Here is a 24,003-nt window from a genome sequence, read left to right as displayed (position 1 = left end):
AAAAAAAACTTGTGTGAAGATATAATAGCTTATAACTTACCTAATCTGGGGAAGAAAACAGATATCCAGATCCAGGCAGCACACACAGCCCCTAACAAGATGAACCCAAGGAGGTCCACACTAAGACACAGAAGAATTAAACTGGTAAAAATTAAAGAGAGAATCTTAAAAGCAGCAAAAGTAGCAAAACCGCTATATACAAGGGAAATTTCCATAAGGTTATCAGCTGACCTTTCAGGAAAAAACTTTGCAAGCCAAAAGGGAGCAGAAGTGTTGGGAGAAAAAAACAAAACAAAACGCTACAACCAAGAATACTCTATATGGCAAGATTATCAGTCAGAAGTGAAAGAGAGATACAGAGTTTCCCAGACAAAACTTAAAGGAGTTCATCACCACTAAACCAGCATTTCAAGAAATGTCAAAGGGAAGACTTTAAATGGTAAACAAACAAACAAAAAAAACCAAAAGTGGAAGAAATTATCAAGAAAAAAAATGTCACAAGTGAAAGTAAACATATAGTAAAGACAATATCTTAATGAATAATAAAGCCAGTGTGGAAGTGAAAAAAAAAGTAGTAAAAAGCAATTCTACCTACAAAAATCAATGACGGGATACACAAAATAAAAGACATATAACATCATACATATAAAAACATGGAGGGGGAAGTAAAAATTCAGTGTTTTTAGAATGTGTATGAACTTCAGCAACCAACAACCTAATATGGGATGGCATATATAAACCCAGTGGTAACCACAAATCAAAAACCTATAAATAGATACACAAAAGTAAAGTGAAAGGACTCCAAGCACAACACTAATGAGTCATCAAACCAGAAAGGAAGAGAGCGAAAGAGCAGAGAACTAAAAAAAGAAAAAAAAAAAAAAAAAAAAAAGAAAAAGAAAAAGAAACAACAAAATGGCAATAAGTTCATCCCCCTATCAATAATTATTTTAAATGTAAATGGATTAAATGCTACCACCAAAAGACATAGAATGACTGAATGCATTTTTTAAAAAGATCCATTTAGGAGCTGCAAAAGTGATTCACTTCAGAGACGCCTGGGTGGCTCAGTGGTTAAGCGTCTGCCTTTGGCTCAGGTCATGATCTTGGAGTCCTGGGATTGAGTCCCACATCAGGCTCCCCACAGGGAGCCCGCTTCTCCCTCTGCCTATGTCTCTGGCTCTGTGTGTCTCTCATGAATAAATAAAATCTTAAAAAAAAAAAAAAGACTCACTTTGGTCCTAGACACATGCTAACTTACAGTAAAGGAGTAGAAAAAGATAGCCCATGCAAATGGAAGAAAAAAAAAAAGACCAGAGTAGTAATAATTATGTCAGACAAAACAGACTTCATTTATTATTTTTTAAAGATTATTTGAGACAGAGCACAAGCAGGAGGGGCAGAGGGAGGGAATTTCAAGCAGACTCCACACTGAGTGAGGAGCCTGATGCAGGGCACAATCTTATGACCCTGAAATTACAACCTGAGCCAAAACCAAGAGTTGGACACTCAACTGCCAGTGCCACCCAGGCACCCTAGACAAAATAAGACTTTAAAACAAAGACTATAACAAGAGACAAGGGCATTACATAATGACAGAGGAATCAATCAAACAAGAAAATAGCAATTATAAATATCTATGCACCCAACACAGAAACACCTAAATACATAAAGTAGATATTTAACATACATAAAGGAAGAAATTGAGAGTAATACGATTATAGTATGGAACTTAAACACCATCTATGTTAAAATACAGATCATCCAGAAAGAAAAATCAACAAGAAAACAGTGGCTTTGGGACACCTGGGTGGCTCAGCATTTAAGCTCCTGCCTTCAGCCCAAGGCATGATCCTGGAGTCCCGGGATCGAGTCCCACATCAGGCTCCCTGCATGGAGCCTGCCTCTCTTTCTCTCTCTCTCTCTGTCTCTCATGAATAACTAAATAAAAATCTTAAAAAAAAAAAAAAAAAAAACAGTGGCTTTGAACAACATATCAGACTAGACTTAAGAGACAGATACATTAAATTCCATCCAAAACAGAATACATACTCTTTTCAAGTGCACATGAAACATTCTCCAGAATAGATCATGGTAGGCCACAAAACAAGTCTTAATAAATTTAAGATTGAAATTATATTAAGCATCCTTTTCAATGAAAATGGTATGAAACTAGAAACTGATCACAAAAAAGAATGGGGGAAAAAAATGGAAAAAGCAAAAACAGGTGGAGGTTAAACAATATGGTAAACCACCAGGGGGACAATGAAGCAATGAAAAAATAAATCAGAAAATACCTAAAGAAAAATGAAAATGAAACACAATGGTCCAAAATCTTTGGGACACAGTGAGGGCAGTTCTAAATGAGAAATATATAGGGATTTAAGCCCACCTCAAGAAAAAAGAAAAAGCTCAAAGGAACTAGAAAATGAAGAAACAGCCCAAAGTTAGTAAACAGAAGGAAATAATAAAGTTTAGAGCAGAAATAGAGACAATAAAACTTAAAAAAAAAAAAAAAATCCGTGAAATCATGAGCTAGTTCTTTGAAAAGAGAAGCAAATTTGATAAACCCTCAGCCAGCCTCATCAAGAAAAGGACTCAAAATCAGAAATGAAGAAAAACAACTGACAGCACAGAAACAAAGAAACAAGAGACTACAACAAAAAATTATATGCCAATCAACTGGACAACCTAGAAGAAATCAATTTCTAGAAACACACAATCTTCCAAAACTCAACCAGGAAGAAATAGAAGATTTGCACAGACAGATTACCAGTTCCATTCTGTTACTAGTAATCAAAAACTTTCAACAAACATGTTGGGACCAGATGGCTGCACAGGTGAATTCTACCAAACATTTAAAAGAGTTAATACTTATCCTTCTCAAACTATTCCAAAAAAAGAGAAGAGTAAGGAAAACTTCCATTCATTCCACGAGGCTAGCATTACCCCGATACCAACACCAAACAAAGACACTGTATAAAAAAAAAAAAAAGACTACAGGCCAATATTTCCAATGAACATGGACACAAAAACCCTCAACAAAATATCAACAAACCACATTTCACAATATTTTAAAAGGATCGTTCACCACGACCAAGCTGGATTTATTCCAGGAATGTCTGGGTAGTTCCAATTTTGCAAATCAATGTGATACATCACATTAACAAGGACAAAAACCACATGATTATCTCAACAGATGCAGAAAAAGCTTCTGATAAAATACAACATCCGTTCATGATAAAAACTCAACAAAGTGGGTTTAGAGGGAACATAGCTCAATATAATAAAGGCCATATTTGAAAAACCCACAGCTAGTATCATACTAAATGGTGAAAAACTGATAGACATTCCTCTAAGATCAGGAACAAGACAAGGAGGTCCACTCTTACCACTTTTATTCAACACAGTATTGTAAGACTGAGCTGCAGAAGTTAGGTAAGAAAAAGAAGTAAAAGGCATCCAAATTGTTAAGGAAGAAGTAAAACTGTCAGGGCACCTGGGTGGATCAGTGGTTGAGCATTTAGCCTTTGGCTCAAGTCATGATCCTGGGGTCCTGGGATCAAGTTCTGCATCATGACCTCCGCAGGGAGCCTGTTCTCCCTCTGCCTGTCTCTGCGTCTCTCTCTCTCTCTCATTCATAAATAAATAGGTTTTTGTTTTTTGTTTTTTTTTTAAAGTAAAACTATCACTATCGAGGGCAGATGATATTACACATAAAAAAAAACAAAGGCCCCACCAAAAAAGAACTATTGAAATAAATTTAGTAAAGTTGCAGGATATGGGGATCCCTGGGGGGCTCAGTGGTTTAGCGCCTGCCTTTGGCCCAGGGCGCGATCCTGGAGTCCCGGGATCAGGTCCCGCATCAGGCTCCCAGCATGGAGCCTGCTTCTCCCTCTGTCTGTGTCTCTGCCTCTCTCTCTCTCTCTCTAATAAATAAATAAATCTTTAAAAAAAAACAGAATTTAAAGTTGCAGGATACAAAATTAATATACAGAAATCTCTTGCACTTCTATAAACTAATAGCAAAGTAAAAGAGAAATTAAGAAGATAATCTCATTTACAACTGTGCCAAAAACAAACAAAAACAAAAACACCCTAGGAATAAATTTAACCAAGAAGGTCAAAGATCTATACTCTGAAAACTCTAAGACACTAAAGTAAGAAATTAAAGTAAATGGAAAGATTTTGGATTGGAAGAGTATCATTAGGGATCCCTGGGTGGCGCAGCGGTTTGGCGCCTGCCTTTGGCCCAGGGCGCGATCCTGGAGACCCGGGATCGAATCCCATGTCAGGCTCCCGGTGCATAGAGCCTGCTTCTCCCTCTGCCTGTGTCTCTGCCTCTCTCTCTCTCTCTCTGTGACTATCGTAAATAAATAAATAAATAAATAAATAATTTTAAAAAAAAAAAAAAAGGGAGAGTATCATTAAACTATCCCTACCACCCAAAGCAATCTACAGATTCAATGCAATCCCTACCAAAATACCAATAGCATTTTTCACAGGAACAAGAATAATCCTAAAATTTGTATGAAACTACAAAAGACCCCAAATAGTCAAAGCAATCTTGAAAAAGAACAAAGCTGGAAATAGCACAATCCCAGATTTAAAGATATACAGCAAAGCCGTAGTAATCAAAACAGCACAGTACTGGCGCGCGCGCACACACACACACACACATAAACAAAACAAAAACAAAAGAACAGATCAATGGAACAGAGAGCCTAGAAATAAACTCATAATCATATAGTCAAATGAGGCAAGAATAGACTACAAGGAAAAGAGTCTTCAAAAACTGATGTTGGAAAAATTGGACAGCTACATGCAAAAGAATGAAACTAGATCACTTTCTTACATCATGCACAAAAGTAAACTCAAAATGAATTTAAGACCTAAATGTGAGACTAAAACCATGAAACTCCTAAAGAAAACAGAGGCAGTAATCATCTGGATATTGGCCTTAGCAATATATTTATGAATATATCTCCTCAGCAAGTGAAACAAAAGCAAAAATATTAGGACTATATCAAAATAAAAAGCTTTTGCATAGCAAAGGAAAACAAAAAACAAAAAAGACAAACTACTGAATGGGACAAAGTATTTGCAAATGATACACTCAATAATGGGTTACAGCTATACAGAATTTATACAACTCAACACCAGAAAAAAGAACAATCCAATTAAAACATGGACATAACACCTCAACAGATATTTTTCCAAAGATATACAGATGGCTAACAGATGTGAAAAGATGCTCAATCTCACTAATAAAGGAAATGCAAACCAAATTACAATGAGATATCACCTCACACCTGTCAGAATGCTTAGCACCAAAAAGACAAGAAACAACAACTGTTGGTAAGGATTTGGAGAAAAGGGAGCCCTTGTGTTCTGTTGGTAGGAATGAGAATTGGTACAACCACTCTGGAAAACAGAATAGAGGTTGCTCAAAAAATTAAAAATAAATATAACACATGATCCAGAAATTCTACTGGATCCCAAAGAAAATACTCCCCAAGAGAAAGATACTAATTTTAAAAGATACATGCACCCCTATCTTTATTGCAGCATTATTTAGCAACAGCCAAAATATGGAAGCAGGGCAAGCGTCCGTCACCTGATGAATGGGTAAAGAGGTTGTATATTTATACAATGGAATACTACTCAACCATAAAAAAGAAACCTTGCCATTTGCAAAAACACCGATGGACCTAGAGGGCATTATGCTAAGTGAAGTAAGTTAGAGAAAGACAAATACTATATGATTTCACTTATATGTGTAATTTAAACAACAAAATAAACCAAAAAACAGGCTCCCAAATACAGAGAACAAACTGATGGCTGTCAGAGAAGTTGGGGGAAGGGGGAGTTGGGGCAAAATACATAAAGGGGATTAAGAGATACAAACTTCCAGTTACAGAGTCAATAAGTCCGGGAGATAAAATGTACAGCATAGGGAATATAGTCAACAATATTATAATAACACTATGACGACTGTACTTGTGGTGAGCACAGAGTAATGTACTGTGGAACCGCTATGTTGTACACCAGAAACTAAATAACATTGTATGTCAATTATACTTCATAAGTAAACACCATAATCAGAATCTTCAAAAAAGTATTGAAATAAGTAAAAATAAACTTAGTCATAAAATTGTTATTTTCTATCAACTAAATACTATCTAATTTAATTCTAATTTTATTCTCCAGATTTGCTATCACATTTCTGTAGTTTAGGCTATTTTCAGAGAAGAAAATCCCAAGGCATGGACCATTCTCCCACTTAATTTTAGAACCATTTTTTATCAGTGATCTCTAACACTGCATTTCCAAGGGTCTTTCAGGAGCTCAGTATTTAAATATATTTGTCATTCTTTCCTCAAAAACCAGTGTGAATCACAGGAAACACTTACCTATAGTTTTCAAACTTCAAAATAGATTTGGGACTTAGTTCAGGTGATTTTTTTTTTTTTTTTTAATTCTCAGGCTTTATTTGAAACTAAAATAATTTTAAAACTATCACCTCTCCCAACCATCCTCAGAAAGCCGGTGTTTGAACATCAAAGACATTATAGCTAAAGGTCACACAAAAACAATTTCAGAATGTTAAAACTGGAAAAAGTTTCAAATAACCAAGGAACTCATGGCATTCCTAGAATCACCTGGGGAAAAAAAAAAAAAACAGAATAGTAGGCCTGAGTCAACAATGGTATAAAACAAATAGACAAAGCATCTTGCTTTGATGCTCTGATTATTAGCACATCACACAATATCATCTCAAAACTATACCACTGCATGGCTTTAGTAACCGTCAAAAAAGAATCATTTGGATAGTCTAAAATGTAACTTTTTTCTCTTCTCTTCCACGAGTGTTTTGGACAGACACCCCAAGCATAAATAATACCAGTGATTCCCAAACTCCAGTCTGGGAACTGAACAGGATGAAGACAGTGTGTTTTTTAATCAATCTGAAGTGCAATGAAAATAAGGACACAATTGGATTATTCACAAAGCTAAATGTATTCCCCTTAAAGTTAACTGTCCCTTATTCTGAAATCATATACCTCTGTTATGTTTTATAATGTCCTTTCTGAGATGATGGTATTTTTAACATCTTTATCTGGCAAAATAAACGTTGGCAATCTCTAGAGAGTATCCAAATAACAACATTTTTACTATTTATAAAACCTAAAGCTAGGGAAAACAAATATGGATAGTATTTGTTGAGGAAGAGAACAAGTTTTTCTAGGAAGAGCAGGCCCTGGAGCATGCAATGCCAAACTCCATTATTTCTGGAAGATTATGCTTAACATATAGTTCAAACAAGAGTTACCTTTCTTCCTATCCCACTCTAGGGACGGCTAGCGATTCCTTTCACAGTATCTCTAGTGTCTGTCCCACTTTTCTTCTGACACTGCTTTCTGCTAGTTAAATGTGAATGTAAAAATGATGGGGCACTTGTGTCGACATATCTCACAAAGCACTTTAAGAGGAAGGAGGTATAAGGTAGAATGAAATACTTTAGAACCCTTAGAATAGTAAAGATGAATGTGTAAGGAAAATAAATGACTTGGACAGAAGAAGTACAACCAAGGAGACAAAGTATTTATGACATACAGTCTCTAATCCAACAATGAATCCCATTGCCCGGAAGAGAGAGCTGGTGAGGTAGGATAGAAAATGTAGTTTCCACACAGAAGCAGAACAAGCCCAGATGCCAGGGCAGCCTCCACGAGCCTGTTAACCTCGGTTGTGCAGAAAGGATATCTAACTCAGACAGCAGAAACATTTCTCCCCCACCTCATGGGACTAAATTTAAAGGTAGGAAAGAAGGCTGGGTGCTCCCAAAGGATGTTTGTTTGTTAACTTTCTTTCTTCACTAAACAAAACCAGCCATTCCTTGTACCACTTTGATGACGACATAAGAGAAAGCAGCTTCCCAAATCATCCACTTCCTGCTATTCCAAATTGGGAAACAGAAGTTCTTCTCCTCAAAGGCACAACCAGGTGTTCCCCAAGTTCAGCTCCTCTAAGCTGGCTTTGATTTACACAATTGTCCTAAGACAGGATCATTCTGAAAATGGGTGGTGTCAAATTATGCATTTGGGGGGGGGGGGGGGTGAGGGAGATATACTTGAAATTTACATTTTTGCGTTAAGTGTAGAGAGTTTTCTGCACTAAGTACATCTGACCCTTGAACAACACATGTTTGAACTGCATGGGTCCACTTATATATGGATTTTTTTCAATAAATCTATTGGAAACATTTGGGAGATTTGTGAGAACGTGAAATAACTCACAGATAATACGAACTGCATAGCCTGGAGATGTGGAAAAATTTAAGAAAAAGTTAGGTATGTCACAAATGCATAAAATGTATGTAGATACTATTTTAACATTTACTACCATAAAATATATACAAATCTATTATAAGATTTATCAAAACTTACACAAACCAGTGTAGTCTGTGTAGTGCAGGTTGTACACGGCACCATTCACAGTTGAGAGGAATATAAACAAATATGAAGATGCAGTATTAAATCTTAATCACAAATTGTACTTCTATGATAATTTCTTAGCCACCACCTGTGGCTACTGAGGGGACATCAAGTGTTGTTGAGTATCCACTTAAAATGCCATGTGTCACTAATCATCCCTCCATGAGCACTGCAGTGAAAAGTGATCTCTAGAGATTCTGTTAGTAAAGTTTCAGGGCAGTAAAAAGTTATATATGCAGATTCTGACTGTGCTGGGTCAGCACCCCTAACCCCCCTATGTTCTTCAAGGGTCAACTGTAGAATTCACATAGCTAAGCAAGTTATATGCAAGTTCTTGTGGGTCCCCAAAGATTCTGCACGCTGTTTATGGTATGTTTTCGTTGGGCAAGAACATCTTTTTGCTCCACACTCTCCAATCTTCCCATTTTCTAGGGCTTAATCCAAAATGAGAGACTCTTACTTTCGCTATCATAGAACCCAAGTGCAAAACGAAACTGATTAAATTCTCCTGGACACCAAATTAAAGCTCAGGTCAGATGCATTCAACTTGACAAGTCAGTTATGAAAGCAACTATTACATCTGTCTACATTCTAGTGGAATGAAGATTTATAATCCCTTCTTTTTGGTAGCCCTTAACTGAGATATCTAACATACAGAAATTATGTATTTAAGGGGTGCAACTTAATGTTTTCATATATATGAATACATTGTGGGAAAAATAAAAACAGCAAGCTAAATAAATATCCATACATAATTACTCTTTTGTGTGTTGACTAGTGTCCTCTTAGAAAATTTCAAGTACTCTCTCCTCAGTAGAAAATACTCAACTAAGGAAAATCTCTTCATTTAAGTGACCACCATGGCTATGGTATAATCGGGAGTGCATAAAATTAAAAGGCTTTGGTCAAATAACCGAAACTCAATACTCACAACAGATATACAGCATATATCAAAGTACATGGCATTAATAGTGTTTGCCTCATCAGAAGATACGGAACATAACAGCTTTTGCTCTCATCAATCTGCTACAGATGGCTTATCCTAACAACCAATTTTCCACTGTCCCTGCTGCTTATTAATTTTTCAAGATGTAAACCCGAGTGTACCTAGACCTCTCATGCACTATCACAAGGCAATCAATATGTCAAAATTTATTTAATGATAAGATTGCACTTGAACATCTTACAACTAGCTATTTTTTAACTCTTTTCTTTAAGAACCCCACTTCTGCCAAAGGACATGATCGATTTCCCTATGAATCGGTCAGCTGGTTTCTTAATAAATAGACCTATTGTTTTTTAAATGAGAGACACAGGGGTCTCGGTTCCTTCTTACCTCCTATGGCTAAACTGGGGTTGGGCGGGGAGGTCCTTCTTGCCCACACACCATCTTGCCCACACACTCATCATAATGGCAAGATTACCTACTGTGAGCACTCAAGGAATGCTGACTGGAGACTACCATCACTGTACTAATTCGTTTACCTTATGAGTGTAATTCGGGGGGAAATGTACCTGGTTAATCCTACAAAGACAGCTTGCAGGATAATCACAGCACAGCTAGAAGAACCACCAAATGAAAAGCCCTCAGGAGCGCTGAACAGCAAGCTTTGCTAAACAAACATACTGATCATTCCTAAGGCTGTAGTTATATTTAAACCAATTTGCGTGGCAGTTCATTTCACAGAAATTACTTCATAGCTTCAGGAATCCCCTGTGAAATTAGCACTACCGATTTAAATTTCTTTTTTTTTTTTTTTTTAAGCAGACTAATGAATAACGAACTGATCACTGAACCATCATGCCTTCATACAGACCTGCATCAGACCAGATTTGCTTATCTCACAGGTTGCCGATTGTCTTGCTAAAAATTAACATGTGCTCCGTTAAGGGACACTGCTACATTAGGAAGATAGGGAACAGAGAATTAAATCAGTGAGCAGGTCATTCATGGGACGGAAGATTTAAAATGAGCACCAGGAGCTAAAATTCTTAAGAAAACTAAACAGTAGGGCTCAAACCATTAACCTGATGGATATGCAGACCTGCTGTAGGGGAGAACCCCACAGCATTAATGGCAGCAATCTGGCTTCCTTGGAACCTTTTCCAAGCCCAGTGTATTCCTATCTATTCTCATACTAGAATTTATAACATTCCTGAAATCCAAGTAAGGACAAAGACTACCTTGCCAAATTTAGTGGGAGGCATGAAGGCAAGGTCACACTGGTAGTGAAGCAATCCTCAGCAACACATAGTCATCATAGGCCATTAAGTGAGCACTTTTTTTAAAATAATGTCCCAGCCACCCTGGCTAATCAGTCATTGCACCATTTCCCAGAGATCCTGGACTGAATGAATCCATGATCACTATACATTAGTTATCACGACAGGGTAACTCACTGTGTACCAAGCACCGAACTCAGAACTGTATGAAAAGTATTTCATTCTAACATTAAGTTAGATACCGTCATCTTCATTTTATAAATAAGAAACCTGAGGCTGAGAGAAATGAACTGGCAAAGCCGCTCAGTAAGTGTCAGAGCTCAGGTCTGAAGTCAGAGTTTGATTCAAGAGCTCCGTCCTTGACTATCATATAATCCTGTCTTCCAAGCCACTGAAGTTGGCACATGAGCTAAAACCCATGCAGAAAAGTCAGCAGACAGATGTTTTCATCAGCTTACACTTAACTACACTTAATGACTTTGAGCCTTACTTCACTCATTTGGAAAAAGTTGAAATCTTTCTCGCCTCAGACAGTTGTTGCAAAACGAAAACAACTTAGTACATACAATTATGATAATTGTGATCTACAGTCTAGTGATTTCTGGATCTGCTACCCTTACACAGTAGGAGCACACTGCTATGTTCCTATAATGGTCATAATGGACTGGGGAATGCAATTGCAGATCCTGTGGTTCTCTGGGACAAGCGGAAGTCACCTATGGGCCTTTCTCAATTCTGATTTCTTGTCTTAAGAGGACATTTGTCAGAGTGAGTTGTATTCTACAGACAGGTGATTCTAACATACACCCTGGCTAAGGAGTCACCTTAACACTGTGCTGTGAAGTACATAAATTAGGAATTAAGATATTCAGGCTAAAAACCTATCTCAAATACTTACAGAGCATTGCACCCAGGGCTACCAATGTTCTAGAAAAATAGCACAGTGACAGCCTTACACATAATATCTATTCAGTAAACGTTATTAGTTACAGAATCCCTCTCTGATGATGGACTTGAATTTCTTGGGTACAGTGAAAAGTAGCTAACCAGAGCTCTGGTACTTTGGTAACTATAACAGTGAGTCCAAATTCACTTCTCTGAATCTATCCTTGACACATAAAGGTAGAACAGGACAGGTTCATCTCCTGTTTCACACACGAAAGTAACCCATTCCTGACATCATTAAGAGAACTGAAACATTAGCCATACCACTGACAAAAAGCCACCCTTTCCAGTGGTGTACCAGTCATCAAACTACTAAAGAATAGATGGTACAAAAACGTTTGCATTTCAATAGAACTAGCTTTATTATTATTATTATTAAACAAAAGAAATGGTCTAAAAGCAAATGCAGATATGTACCGAGGGATGGACATGACCTGGTACTTACAGAGATGCTGCTGTGTCATAAATGAAAACAGAATGTTAGGAGAAAAATGATATTTCAGGTGATGTCTGTTTGAATAATCTGGAGACACAAGTGAAAGAAGGTGCTGTGCCAAGCAATCAGCAGGAACAAAACAGAAAACCAAATGCAACTACCAGCAGCTGCTTCCCGAGAACTATGTGCCGACAGCATGAGCACTGCCATCAACTCACAGTCTTCTCATTTTCCCCGTTTTCTATAATTTTCCTCTTCTTTTCATCTGTTTTCTTCTTGAAGATGTTATTTCGGTAAAACTGAAGTTCTTTGATGCTTTCGCTAATGTCATCAAGCGCCCTACAAGCAAACACATACTGATTTGAAATGTCCACAGAGGAAGTAATCAACAAGAGGACTTCTTACACAGTAACAAGACTTACGACAGTAAATGCCACTATCTGACATCATAAAGAGGAACATTTCAATAAAGCAAATCTAAGTTTTGTTTTTGTTTTTTTTTTTTTCCTTAAAGTGAGTTGGAGTAAAAATTTTCCTAAAATTTATCAAATAAAGTCTCCTAACTGTCCTATTCAAGATGGTGAAGTGTTCTATGGGGGGAAAAAAAGAATTCTAGTGTCAAGTAAGTCTAGGAAAACCTAGATCAAGCATTCCTTTCTTGAACTTCTCTGCAAAGTATTTTATATACTAATGTGTATTGCGAATTTCCAAGGGGAGGCTGTACTACACACAGTGTTTCTAAATCTTAATCGACCACATTTGTGGAATAGTCATTAACAGCTCATGGAACAGAGTTTGGGAAACATGGTGCAATACTGACAGCCCTACACAAAATATATGGACATGTGCAAACATAACTCACGACTCAGTCATGATAAACATCATCGACAGTACCAAACCGCTACAGAGGATCTACTTCCTCTCTGGCAAAGATTTGTGCTACAACCAGCTAGAATAGCCTCTCTTCTACTCCAATATGCTGCTTCTCATCTGCTGAGGTCTGAAAATCAGGTAACCAAAATTATCTGAACCGTGTGCAGCTCAATCAGTAAACTCTGTACAATAAGCCAAAGGCCTCTTCTACAGAATAAACTGCACTCATGTTAGTGCGAGAGTTTTATAATGGTTATTGCTGTGACTGAAGTGAGTTCTGCTTTCTTCCCTGGTCTTGGATATGCAGTAGAGAGCTCAGACTGTCGAATATACAATCTGACTAAATCAAGGTATAAGGTATCTTACCTACATCTTCAATCCAAAAAACATCTGAAAATCCAAAGGGCTTTTATGACTATGTGGCAAAACCTGATCTTAACATGAAGCTGTATATACTTCCTAGTAATGCCATTTGGTGTGCATATCCGTATGTTTTGCTGCAGAATCATCAATGTGTTTGATCATGGGATGCTTCTTCAGACCTTGTATGGCATATTATATAACGGCAAACACTACAGATACGCTATTACCAGTCTGAAGCTTGAAAAATTCTGAAAGACATCAAACCCTAATTGTTTCAGATTAGGTATTCTAAACCTGTGTTGCTGTGCAATGGTCAGTGTAACCTACCCCTACAAGGAAACACTAGAATACCAGGGTTTTTACAGCAGAGACTTGGTCTGTTTGCCTATAACCGTATGTAGGGACTCAGAACATGGATGAACTAAATAAATGTCCTCCATAGCCAGCTGCTAAATCCCCAATCAAGTCTTACGTTCCTCCTGAAAAATGACAAAATTTATTTTTAAAAAAATTTTTTTAAATAAAAAAGCCAGTACAGGACACTAGATAAACAAGATCTTCGAATTTCTTGTGTACCTGTGCCTGAGTCTATAGACATAATATAAAAAAGATCTGAAAAAAAAAAAAAAACCCTCAAAAGTGTCCAAAGTAACTATATTACAAAGTAACTATGTTACACAACTGTCCACAAAGTGTTCTAATTAATTTTAAGTCGCTACAAGTATTCATATCCTTGTGGGGGAAGAATCTTAGTACTGCTCATTACTAGAAAGATTACAGACTGTTTCATCACACCTATAAACTAAGCTATCTTTTAGTTTTAAAACTGTGGTAAAGACATAAGATGCTGCATATCTCAGAACAGAATACTAGAATCCTGACCAGAATTCTTAATAATCTTAGCAAAAGAAGGTGATCTTTATGCCAATTGACCTTTATTTCCCCCTACCCTCCAAGAGAGGGCAGAAGAGATACTGTTTTAAGCAGTCAGGAATTCGGGATTATGTGCATGTCAAGCGCTTGGAAGGACCCAAACTTACCTGTGAGAGGCAGCCTTCTTTGGTGCAAATTCATATTCTTCTGGATACCAGCGTCTATACACAGCAAAAATGGAACTCTCAAAGGAAACTGTCTCAAATATACTGGATAATTACCTCCTTCAAGTTATTTATTAACACTGGAAATGGGACTTTGGGTTGTGACTATCAAGATGCTTCCTTGCAGGGGACTCTCTTCCACCCTCTCTTTATCCTATTCTCTTAGGGTAAGCTCATCCTTGTCTAGGATTCCTAGATCCATTCCATTCCAGCCCTCACCTCGTTTGTCATGGACAGGCAACCACCTGCTAGACCTCTCCACCTACAGATCCATCGGACACTTCTAATCAACATTTATAAAAACCACACTATCCTCAAGACCTCCCTGCTCCCATCCACCAAATCTGCTTTTGCTCCTATTTCCCCCTTTATCTTTCAATAGATTCATCATCCACCTAACTGTACAAAACAGAAACACTAGAATTGCTTTAGAGGTTTTCTTTCTCTACCATGCCAAGTGACCTTCTCAGTTGGGACGTTCTCTGCATCTTTCTCTGCAACCTAAGTGCCATATCCCTAGCTGATTCTTCTCTCTCCGATAAGGCAAAAGTCTCCTTTCTTACCTCCCTCTTTTCTTGCCACCTTATAATTAGAATGATCTAATCCTATCTACTCCTTCTACTTACACTTTTTTAAAGGAACCTATCCCTTACATTAACCATCTCAGCCCACCACACAAGCCCTATGCCATTTGGCCTGAGATCCCACCTTTTCCAAAGTGTGTGCTTGGAACTCCCACATTGATGAACTATTTAATTCCCTTATCCTCCCGAGCCCTCATTTCTTCATCCTTCTGCCCGTTCTCTGGAATCCTCCCTCCCTCTTTACTTAAATGGCAGGAAAACATCTACTCCTCTTCAAATCTCAACTTAAATTTCCTATGTAAAGCTTTCCCCAATTTCCCCATTCCTTCCTCCAACATTTAGGGAGGGGTGCCTTTCCCCTTGGGTGCTTTCAATATTCAATATGCACATTTCCATTACAGAAGTCACCACACAGTATATGTGTCAGGTGTGTTTTTTACACATCTGTCACCCCACTAGTTTCTACGCCATTTTAAGGCTTTTCATCTGTCATGTTTCCAGCACATAGGCCAATGCCTGGCACAGAGTGGTGCTCAATAAACTTTCTGGACTAATGAAATTTATACAAAAGATTTTTGACATTGTTTCCCCCATTTCTCACCGGTCCAGAATCAATTAAGGACCTGTCCAAGTGAGAAAGGGATGAAGTTACTCACCCACTGGGCACCCTCAGTTCTACAGTTCAATTACTTTCCACAAATTCCCAATTAAAACATGCTAAATGAGGCAATTTAATGTGTCCTAAATATAGCCCTTACCTGCACAGTTCTTTAACAGTGCTCACATCAATTATTCTATAATGAAGATGTTTCATGAACTGGGGCATGTATTTGTCAAGAAACTTCTTATCTGCATGAACTGAATTTCCTAGAAAGACACGAAGCATACCGCATCTGTGTATTTCTAGCAATATACAACAGGATATAAAAATTCATTAACTGGTATGGAAATGGAGATGATTTTTTTTTTTAATTCAGATAATTCCTAAAAGCATCCCAGAACTTTTAAATCAGGTTTGAGTGCATCTGATTTGGTTACAAGTACGGACTTCTGAGTATTTAGTCAGTCTAGCTCATAATACATTTATAAACAGCCTCTCTACGGACAAAAGAATAAATCTATCATTCCACATACTTAAAATAATGCACAAATCTATTTGTTACTTTCTCAGATCATACCAGATGTGCAAATTTTCTCCCAGTGTCATGAAATCCACACTATTAACACTAAAAACTTAACTGAACCACGTTAAGTAAATAAACCTTTATTCACATTCCAATTTTAACAAATCATATCCATATTCATGTTTCCATACAGTAATTTATATAAAAAACACTAAATTTCAAATAAGTACTTTAAAATAGACACCAGCCACACTAGCTAGAGGGAAAATATATATACAATATATGCTCTAGGAGGTAAAGTTAAACTTTTTTTTAAGTGAAATTTAAGGAAAGTGTAAGTTATTACATCAATTACATATACAAATACAAATACACCTCCACAGATCATTAACTTTTCCCTGACAATGGCAGGACTTTCAAAATCCTAGTAGAACCAGCCTGGTTTCTTTAAGAAGTCAATGTTACACAGGAAAAAAATTAAAAAATAAAAACAGGTGGACATTTTAGATTAAGAGACTGAAGAGACATAACCAAGTAGAATGCATGAGTCTTGATTGAGTCCTGGTTCAAAAACAATTAGACATTTTGCATGTGGACCAGATCTCAAACGGTATTACTGAATTATTTTTAACTACCTTAAACATGATATTGATATTGTGGCTACACAAGAACATGTCCTTACTCTGAGGAAATGCTTGATGAAGTACTTAGGAATGAGACATCAAAACGCTTGCAATTTACTTTCAAATGTCAAACAAACAAAAAAAAAAAAAAAAAAACCAGAGGGAAAACAAACATGGCGCAAGGGTAACCGTTACTAAATCCAACTCTCCTGTACATGTGAAATTCTTCCATGATAAAAATAGGAGAGGAAATATTATTGAGTGAGTCTATGTACCCCAGATCCCATGTCGGGTTTCAGGGCATTTCCCCAATACTCATGTTACAAATTACACAAAGAAACGTGAACACAAAATTAAGATGTATAATCCAAATCAGGGTAAGTGAAAGGCATGATGGTCTTAGCTGATCTTTCTGGAACTGCAGTCTCTTGAACCACTACAATGGAAGACTATCTACAAGGTATACATAGGATTGGATTTTACCTGCAAGTGGACAGAGCCCCGGAGGAGTCTGCTGTCGTACAAAGGACAGAAATTCATACTCTGCCTGCTGCAATGTCATTGTACTCTCCTTCACTGCCTTGGTTAGACCAGACTGCAAGAGAGAATCCCCAGCCCCCACCAGAAACACATCAAGTCAGTTTTCAAAGGCATCCAGAAATGAAACTTCACTTCTAAAATGGGCAAATATAACCATAGATGGACCATTTATAAAGCACAAGTTCAAACTGAAACTGCCATCTTTGCACTGATTTTTTTTTTTTTCTTAAAGAATCCAGGTCATATAAGCTATGTTCCTGATTGTTAATAGCATTTCCACACAGTCAAAAAAGATGGTGCTCAAAGTCCAAGGATATAAGCTCTGGGATGAAACAACTATTAACAGGTGAGCAGCACGCCCCCTTCTCTGAAAGTTGATGTCTAACCTTATCCAAAAGACTGATTTGAGCAATGCTTGACAATCCACAATGCGTTCGCGACAGACTGAATGCAGGAGAGGAAAAAAGAGAACATTCACGAGGAGATGATCTCGAGAGGTCCCAAAGATGACAGGTAAACAAGCAAGCAGTCTCCCAGGCTCGCCAAGCAATCTTCCTCTAACCCTTTTTAAAATCCCATCCAACAATGGTATAGGATTCAGATGTGGGAGCAACACGCTTGTTACTGATCCCCAAAGCAGCACTCCTGTTATTTGGTAATGTTACCTTCCCATGATGCTCCTTACACCAATCTGACATGCTGTCCAGTAACTCATCTGGCTGTTTTATAATCAGGTTAGGACCCTGTGGATGGGAAAAGCCATTAGTCATCCAGAATCGACAGGGATAACCGTGGTTTCTGAGGTAAAGTTTACGCTGCTGTCAGGATTAAATATATAGATGGCAGAGAAAGAGATGAGGGCCCTTTGTTATCTAAGTAGTCCTTATTCATTCCAGCACTGTTTACAATGACAAAAAGGAATGACTGAACACACACGCACACATACACACCTCTGAAAAGTGAAATGCCTATTAACAGAGGACACTGGTAGTCTATCAAGGGTCAGCAAACCATAGCCCCAGCCTTTGTATATTTTTGGTTTTTTGTTGTTGTTGTTTTTTACTATCAGTAAGCTAAGAATTATTTTTACATTTGTAAAGAGTTGTAAAACAAACATGTGATAGGTAGTATGTGGCACTCCAAGCCTAAAATATTTACCATTCAGTCTTTTTTTTAGAAACTGCTTGCCAACCTCTAATTAGGAGTTCATTTTGGAAAGTGTCTATATTGCCAAGTGAAAAAAGCAATTGCAGAACAGTATATACGTGCATGTGATTTCATGTACACATGTTAAAAAAAAAAAAAACATACATTTATATATGCATACAAAATGCCAAGAAAATACACAAGTTTTGGGGAATAGGATGCAGCAGCAGAACAGGGCAAAATACAAATAGAGTTCGGATAAAGTTATACTGCTTAATTTTAATGGCACTTTTAGATCAAAAAGTTAAAAAGGTAACTGGTGGGCAGCCTGGGTGGCTCAGCAGTTTAGCACCGCCTTCAGCCCAGGGCCTGATCCTGGAAACCCGGGATCGAGTCCCACATTGGGCTCCCTGCATGCAGCCTGCTTCTCCCTCTGCCTGTGTCTCTGCCCCTCTCTTTCTCTCTTTCTGTGTCTCTCATGAATAAATAAAATCTTAAAAAAATAAATACATTTTTAAAAAGTCTTAAAAAAAAAAAAAAAAAAGGTAACTGGCAACATCTGGGGGGATAAAAAAGCAACACTTGGTCCCAAATTCTCTGTTCCACTTAACAGAACACAGAACTTCTGAGTGTCTTAGGCAGAGTCCCAGCAATAACAGAAGCCTGACTGGTGGCATTAAAACAAGTCATCTTGGGCATAGTTTCTCCTGTATGATAGTGATAACAAACCGCCCCCCTTTCCTCAACGGGATGTTTAACAAGATAAAAGAAATTACAGACATCAAAGTTCTTTGAACTTTTTGGAAGAAAAGTACTTTATGAATCCAAGGCATTATTCCTACTAAGCTGGTAAAAATAGTTTGTGATCCCTGAGAGAGATGGCTCGAATTTGACTATCTGACATCTTACAACTAACAAGGAATTTCAGCCAAATAAGAAAACTGGTCAAGGCAATCTTTTAAGAAGCAAAAAACTTGCTCTGATGACATGCTTTTTAAAAAACCAAAAACTTCATATTGGAAAAAAAAAAAAAAAAAAGCAACAAAAAAACATTTTTAACAAACTATGATGGGAAAAGCAAACTATTAATCTAAGGCAATCTAACTTATTCTAGGTCCCAGTTTGGCACACTAAGCTACCTACAGAAAAATTTTCAGGGTAGGATGTTTGTTCTTCTACCAGCATAAAACATTTTCCTCAGACTCATACACAAGAATAAAACATATTTTCCACAGAAATGACACTTTAGTGCCAACAGCCCCTGAGCATTTTTTTTTTTTTTAACATTCTTATCCTCATCTGACTGAGTCTATTTACAAATGCTACACTCATCTGCAGCTGTGTGAATACAGACCCAAATTTCCTCCAGGGTACATATTAACTAACTGGTCCATTAAACTGTCAGTATTTCACATTATATCAACAGTCTAAAGGAAAAACTCTTCTTCAGCCAAGGGTAAGTAGGGCTCACAAAATAAAGACACTTCTCTTCACTATTCATCCGCAATAAATTCCAAGTGACAGGAAAAAAACAACCAAACCTAAAACGCAGAACTTTATTTATATAAAGCTAAAAAAAAAAAAAAAAAACCACAGGAGCTACTTGTTACAATGAGAAACACCAAGTCTCATGATTTTCCTCCAGCTGATGTAGCAAGTGGTAACTCCAGGATGTATGCCTGGTACTCCACAAAAGTAGCAATTCATCTATACAGGCCTTCTCCCATCCCTTGCTTACTAAGTGGAAGTCTTACTGTAGATTTATGAAATCCACTTGATGTAGGGAGCACATCATTCCCGCTCTCTGGGAACTGATTCTAACAGGACTAACCTTTTCCCACAAACATCCCTACTGTGTTCCTATTCTGGAGTTCCTTAGGGCCTCTGAAACTGCTGACAATATGAGACCAGGGACCAATTCCAGGCCCACTACCAATCAGATGCCCTCGCACACTTCTCAAATGCCTCTTAAGTGTCCAAAAGGCAACAGGTGTGCTATTCTGCTTAATACTTCAGTTAAAAGCAGCATGTTAAAACCTTAATCATGCCCAATAAATCAACAAGAGACTATTCTGATTCTTTATCAACAGGAATTCCAAAGTCTTACTACAGATCTAGACAAGCACACATCCTCGTTGAGAAGGCAGAAACTGGACACAGAGAGTCAAGTGAAAATTAAGGTGACAATATAGGTTTAAATAAGGTGACAATATAATTCTGGCATGAGTCACTAACCCTGATACAATAGCTGGTTGTCTTCTTATTGGTTAGAAACACTTTATTCAAACTGCCTGGGATAAATTCCTGACTCCCCCAGTAATGAGCCAGGTGGCCCCGCGCAAATTACCCAATACCTCTGTGCCAAAACGTCCTCCTCTATAAAATGAGTATTAACTACCAACCTTATAGTTGTTGTGAAGACTGAGAGTAGAGATGTGAAGCACTTAGAACTGTGCGCAGCACACAGTAAGGTCTCAGTAGACGAGAGCATTATACGTTTCTGTAACTTTGGGCGTGGATTATTGAAAAATAACCAGATTGTGAGATAGACTACTTTGGTTCCAGAAGTAACCCTACTATGACCTAGCATATTCCTTTGGAAGTTAACCTATATGTACCTCAGTTTTATTATTATTACTTTTTTTAAATAAAGAGATGTGGGGGGGGGGGAGAAAGGATTTAGGTTTCTAATACTCTATAAACAGTATGACTGGATTACACGGCATCACCTACTTCAGCCAAAATGTTGAGATCAGAGTCAGTTATCAGACAGGCCATCTCAATAATCTGGTCCTTCTCAATGTCCAATCCTGTCATCTGCAATCAAAAACAAATATGAAACACACAAAACCATCTTCCCGGTCTATTTTTCTCAATTTCATTTAACAGTAATTCCCTCGAGCATATTCCATTTATATCCCATTGCCAGGATAAAAGACAATAATGCTTCTCTGGCAAGCCCCCGAGGCACTAAACATGAGTCATTTATTCCATAAATATTTACCAAAGGCCGGCTATATGTCCGGCACCCCGGTTCTACTGTGGGACGGATGCAAAGTCAGCAAAATTGAGTGCTGACAGCATTCAATTTGGTGAGAGTTAGACAACTCCCATCACTACATCCCCGCAGTTCACAAAGTTTTCGTGTCAATGACGCGCCTTGATCTCCACCACCATCGAGTGTAGAAAGCACTGCTGTTACCCCCATTTCCTAGGTAAGAAAACTGAGGTTCAACCGAGGAGGAGGGAGGCTTCGGCAGGAGTGTGGAAACCCCAAAGGGATCAGAACTGGGTTCTAGTCCCCACTCAGGACCTAACAGCGTGACCTTGAAGGGGCTCCATCCTCTCTCCGGGCCTCAGTTTTCTCGTTTGTGGGAGAAGAGGTAAGGCTGAGTCATCTCTGGAGTCCCGTCCGGCTAAACCAAGCCAGGATCCCGGGAGGCTGCGGAAGGGCGGGGGGGCGGGGCGGGGGCGTCTGGGGTCCAGCCCAGGGACCCCGAGCCCCGAGCGGCCACGGCGGCGGGGGTCGGCACCCGGGCGGGGGAGCCCTACGGAGGAGCCGTCCCCTCGGGAAAGCAAGCGCACAGCCCGCCCCGCCGGCCCGCCGCCCCCCACCTGCCGCCCACCTGCCGCCCCGGGCCCCGCCGCTGCCCCGCCCGCCCGCCCGCCTGCCCTCGCCCCCGCCCCCGCCCGCCGCACTCACCTCCAGGTCCACCCAAACCATCCGCTGAGCCATGCTCTCCCCCGCCGCCATGGCTGCGCCACCTTCGCGGACACCTCGCGACCCGAACCGCCCGCGGCTCCCACCCACACCTCGCAACAGCCTGGAGCCCAGGGAGCCGCCTAGCATCACCCGGCGCGAGCCGCCGCGGCCCCAGCCTCGCAGCCTCGCAGCCTCCCAGCCGGCGCGGGCGCGGGCGCAGGCGCGATGGTCGCTAAACGTCGCAAACCCGCGGGGAGGCGCAGGAGCCCAAACCACAAGCCCCAGCATCCAGTGCGCCGGCGGGCCCTGCACAGCCCGGCTCACCTGCCGAATGGGGTCATGGGATTTGGAGTCTCGCGCGGTGTTCCGACCGCTTTCCCCACCCCCGCCACGTGTTTTCGGATGTTACTGGACGCGCATGTTTTCCTGAACTAAGTTTATTCGTTTCGCAGAGTTATTTCCTGAGTTTTGGATTAGTTGCAAACCGCCTGGTTGAGAAAGAAAGAAAGCTTCTACTTTATTTGGTAAAAAAAAAAAAAAAAAAAGAACTGTTTTTTTTTTTTTTCCAAATATATCCTTGCCCTTTTTGCCCCCCCCCTCCTTTTTTTTTTTTTTTTTTTTAACTTACCTGCAGCTCAGGTCCACACTGAGTATTTATCTCGTCGACATACAGCAGGACTGCGGTGTGCTGCTTTTTTAGGCTAGAAGGCCAAGTCGACTACTGTCAAATCCTTTAGAGATGCGTGAGATCCCTTTAGGGGGGATTGAACGTTACCTGTTCAGTAAGACTTTCCTTCTTTGGCAAAGGGTCGCTCCTTATTCCTGATGCAGGGAGGTGGTCTGTGTTATCAGCTCAGCTGTGGGGTGTCAATGGGAAGGACTTCCTGCTTCACCCTTTCAAGTGCTCGGAGTTTAAATCTCGTCCTTTCATAAGGAACCTATGCAGCAAATCAAAATGAACTGAAACAGCTGGTTCGCTCTGCAATCGGCTTTGGTTTTGATCGAAGTATCTGTCAGAGGTAACTATTGTTTCCATCATTTCCAGGAGTCCAGAGAGCCACCAACAGAACCAGTGGACCCTGTGGTGTCAAATTGCATGAGTCTCTTAAATCTTGGCTATTCAGTAGCAAATCCGCGTGCAGCGTGCAACTTTGTCACGCATCTTGGCCTGGCCTGGAATTAATATACCCTCTTTTTTCTTTTTCTTTTTTTTTTTTTTTTTCTGAAAGCCGTATTGCCACTAATTACAGAGCTTGTGGTCCATCGCATAGTAATTCATACCTGGTGAGCTGGTTTTGTGAGAGAGAAACTTGTTGCCTAATCAGAGTTGTAAGGACAGTGTAGTATACTGGGTATCACCTGCAATTCCTTTGGTGTAACCCAACCCACCACCTGCCAGGGCACATAGAAACTCTTTGAAGGGTCATGAAATGGTGTGCACAGATTGCATATTTCATAAAGCCTTTTATTGTGCACAGCCTGTATACATTATAACTGCATTGCCTGATGAGTCACATTGTTTTGCTATAGCTTTTTACTCATGTGTAGCCTACTTTATAAGATAAAGAGTCTACATTCCTTCCTTTTTTCCCCTTAGTTTTTAACTTGATTCATAGAAAGTAGAATCAATTGGAGTGCAGAAACTTTTATCAGTTGGGCTTTTCATCATCCTTCTGAAGGATTCTTAGTTCTTTAAATTTTCACAGAACACCTTTTGCTTTCAGAGCTATTACTGGAACATTGTTTTCTTAGAAATCACAACTTAGAAAATGCTATTTTACATTTAAGAACTTATATCCTAAAAACGGATGACCTTAATTTTAAAATGCTGTGTAGTTAAAATTATGT

The 24,003-nt window shown here is 39.0% G+C and overlaps 1 protein-coding gene across 1 annotated transcript; it reads right to left on the bottom strand.

Annotated features, from left to right (window-relative positions):
• Positions 1-12,003: 12,003 nt before the first annotated feature.
• Positions 12,004-22,393, bottom strand: REXO2 (RNA exonuclease 2). Its single transcript, XM_072822083.1, has 7 exons — positions 22,156-22,393; positions 21,186-21,269; positions 17,972-18,049; positions 17,250-17,361; positions 15,778-15,886; positions 14,379-14,432; positions 12,004-12,441 (listed from the first exon to the last, which is right to left on the bottom strand). The coding sequence occupies exons 1-7, from the start codon at positions 22,300-22,302 to the stop codon at positions 12,312-12,314; spliced, it is 714 nt and encodes a 237-aa protein (XP_072678184.1). The 5' UTR covers positions 22,303-22,393; the 3' UTR covers positions 12,004-12,311.
• Positions 22,394-24,003: the final 1,610 nt, after the last annotated feature.

This window comes from Canis lupus, chromosome 3 (assembly GCF_048164855.1).
Source record: "Canis lupus baileyi chromosome 3, mCanLup2.hap1, whole genome shotgun sequence".
NCBI classification, from domain to species: domain Eukaryota; kingdom Metazoa; phylum Chordata; class Mammalia; order Carnivora; family Canidae; genus Canis; species Canis lupus.
The sequence above is the reverse complement of the archived record's forward strand: the minus strand, read 5'-3'. Positions and strand labels throughout refer to the sequence as shown.

Coding starts and splice junctions, on each gene's coding strand:
- REXO2 (XM_072822083.1), bottom strand. CDS start 22,302: ATGCTAGGCGGCTCCCTGGGCTCCAGGCTGTTGCGAGGTGTGGGTGGG. Junction 17,362..17,971: donor GTAAGGAGCATCATGGGAAG/GTAACATTACCA, acceptor TCTCTCTTGCAG/TCTGGTCTAACCAAGGCAGT. Junction 12,442..14,378: donor AAGAAGGCTGCCTCTCACAG/GTAAGTTTGGGT, acceptor GTTTGCTTGTAG/GGCGCTTGATGACATTAGCG.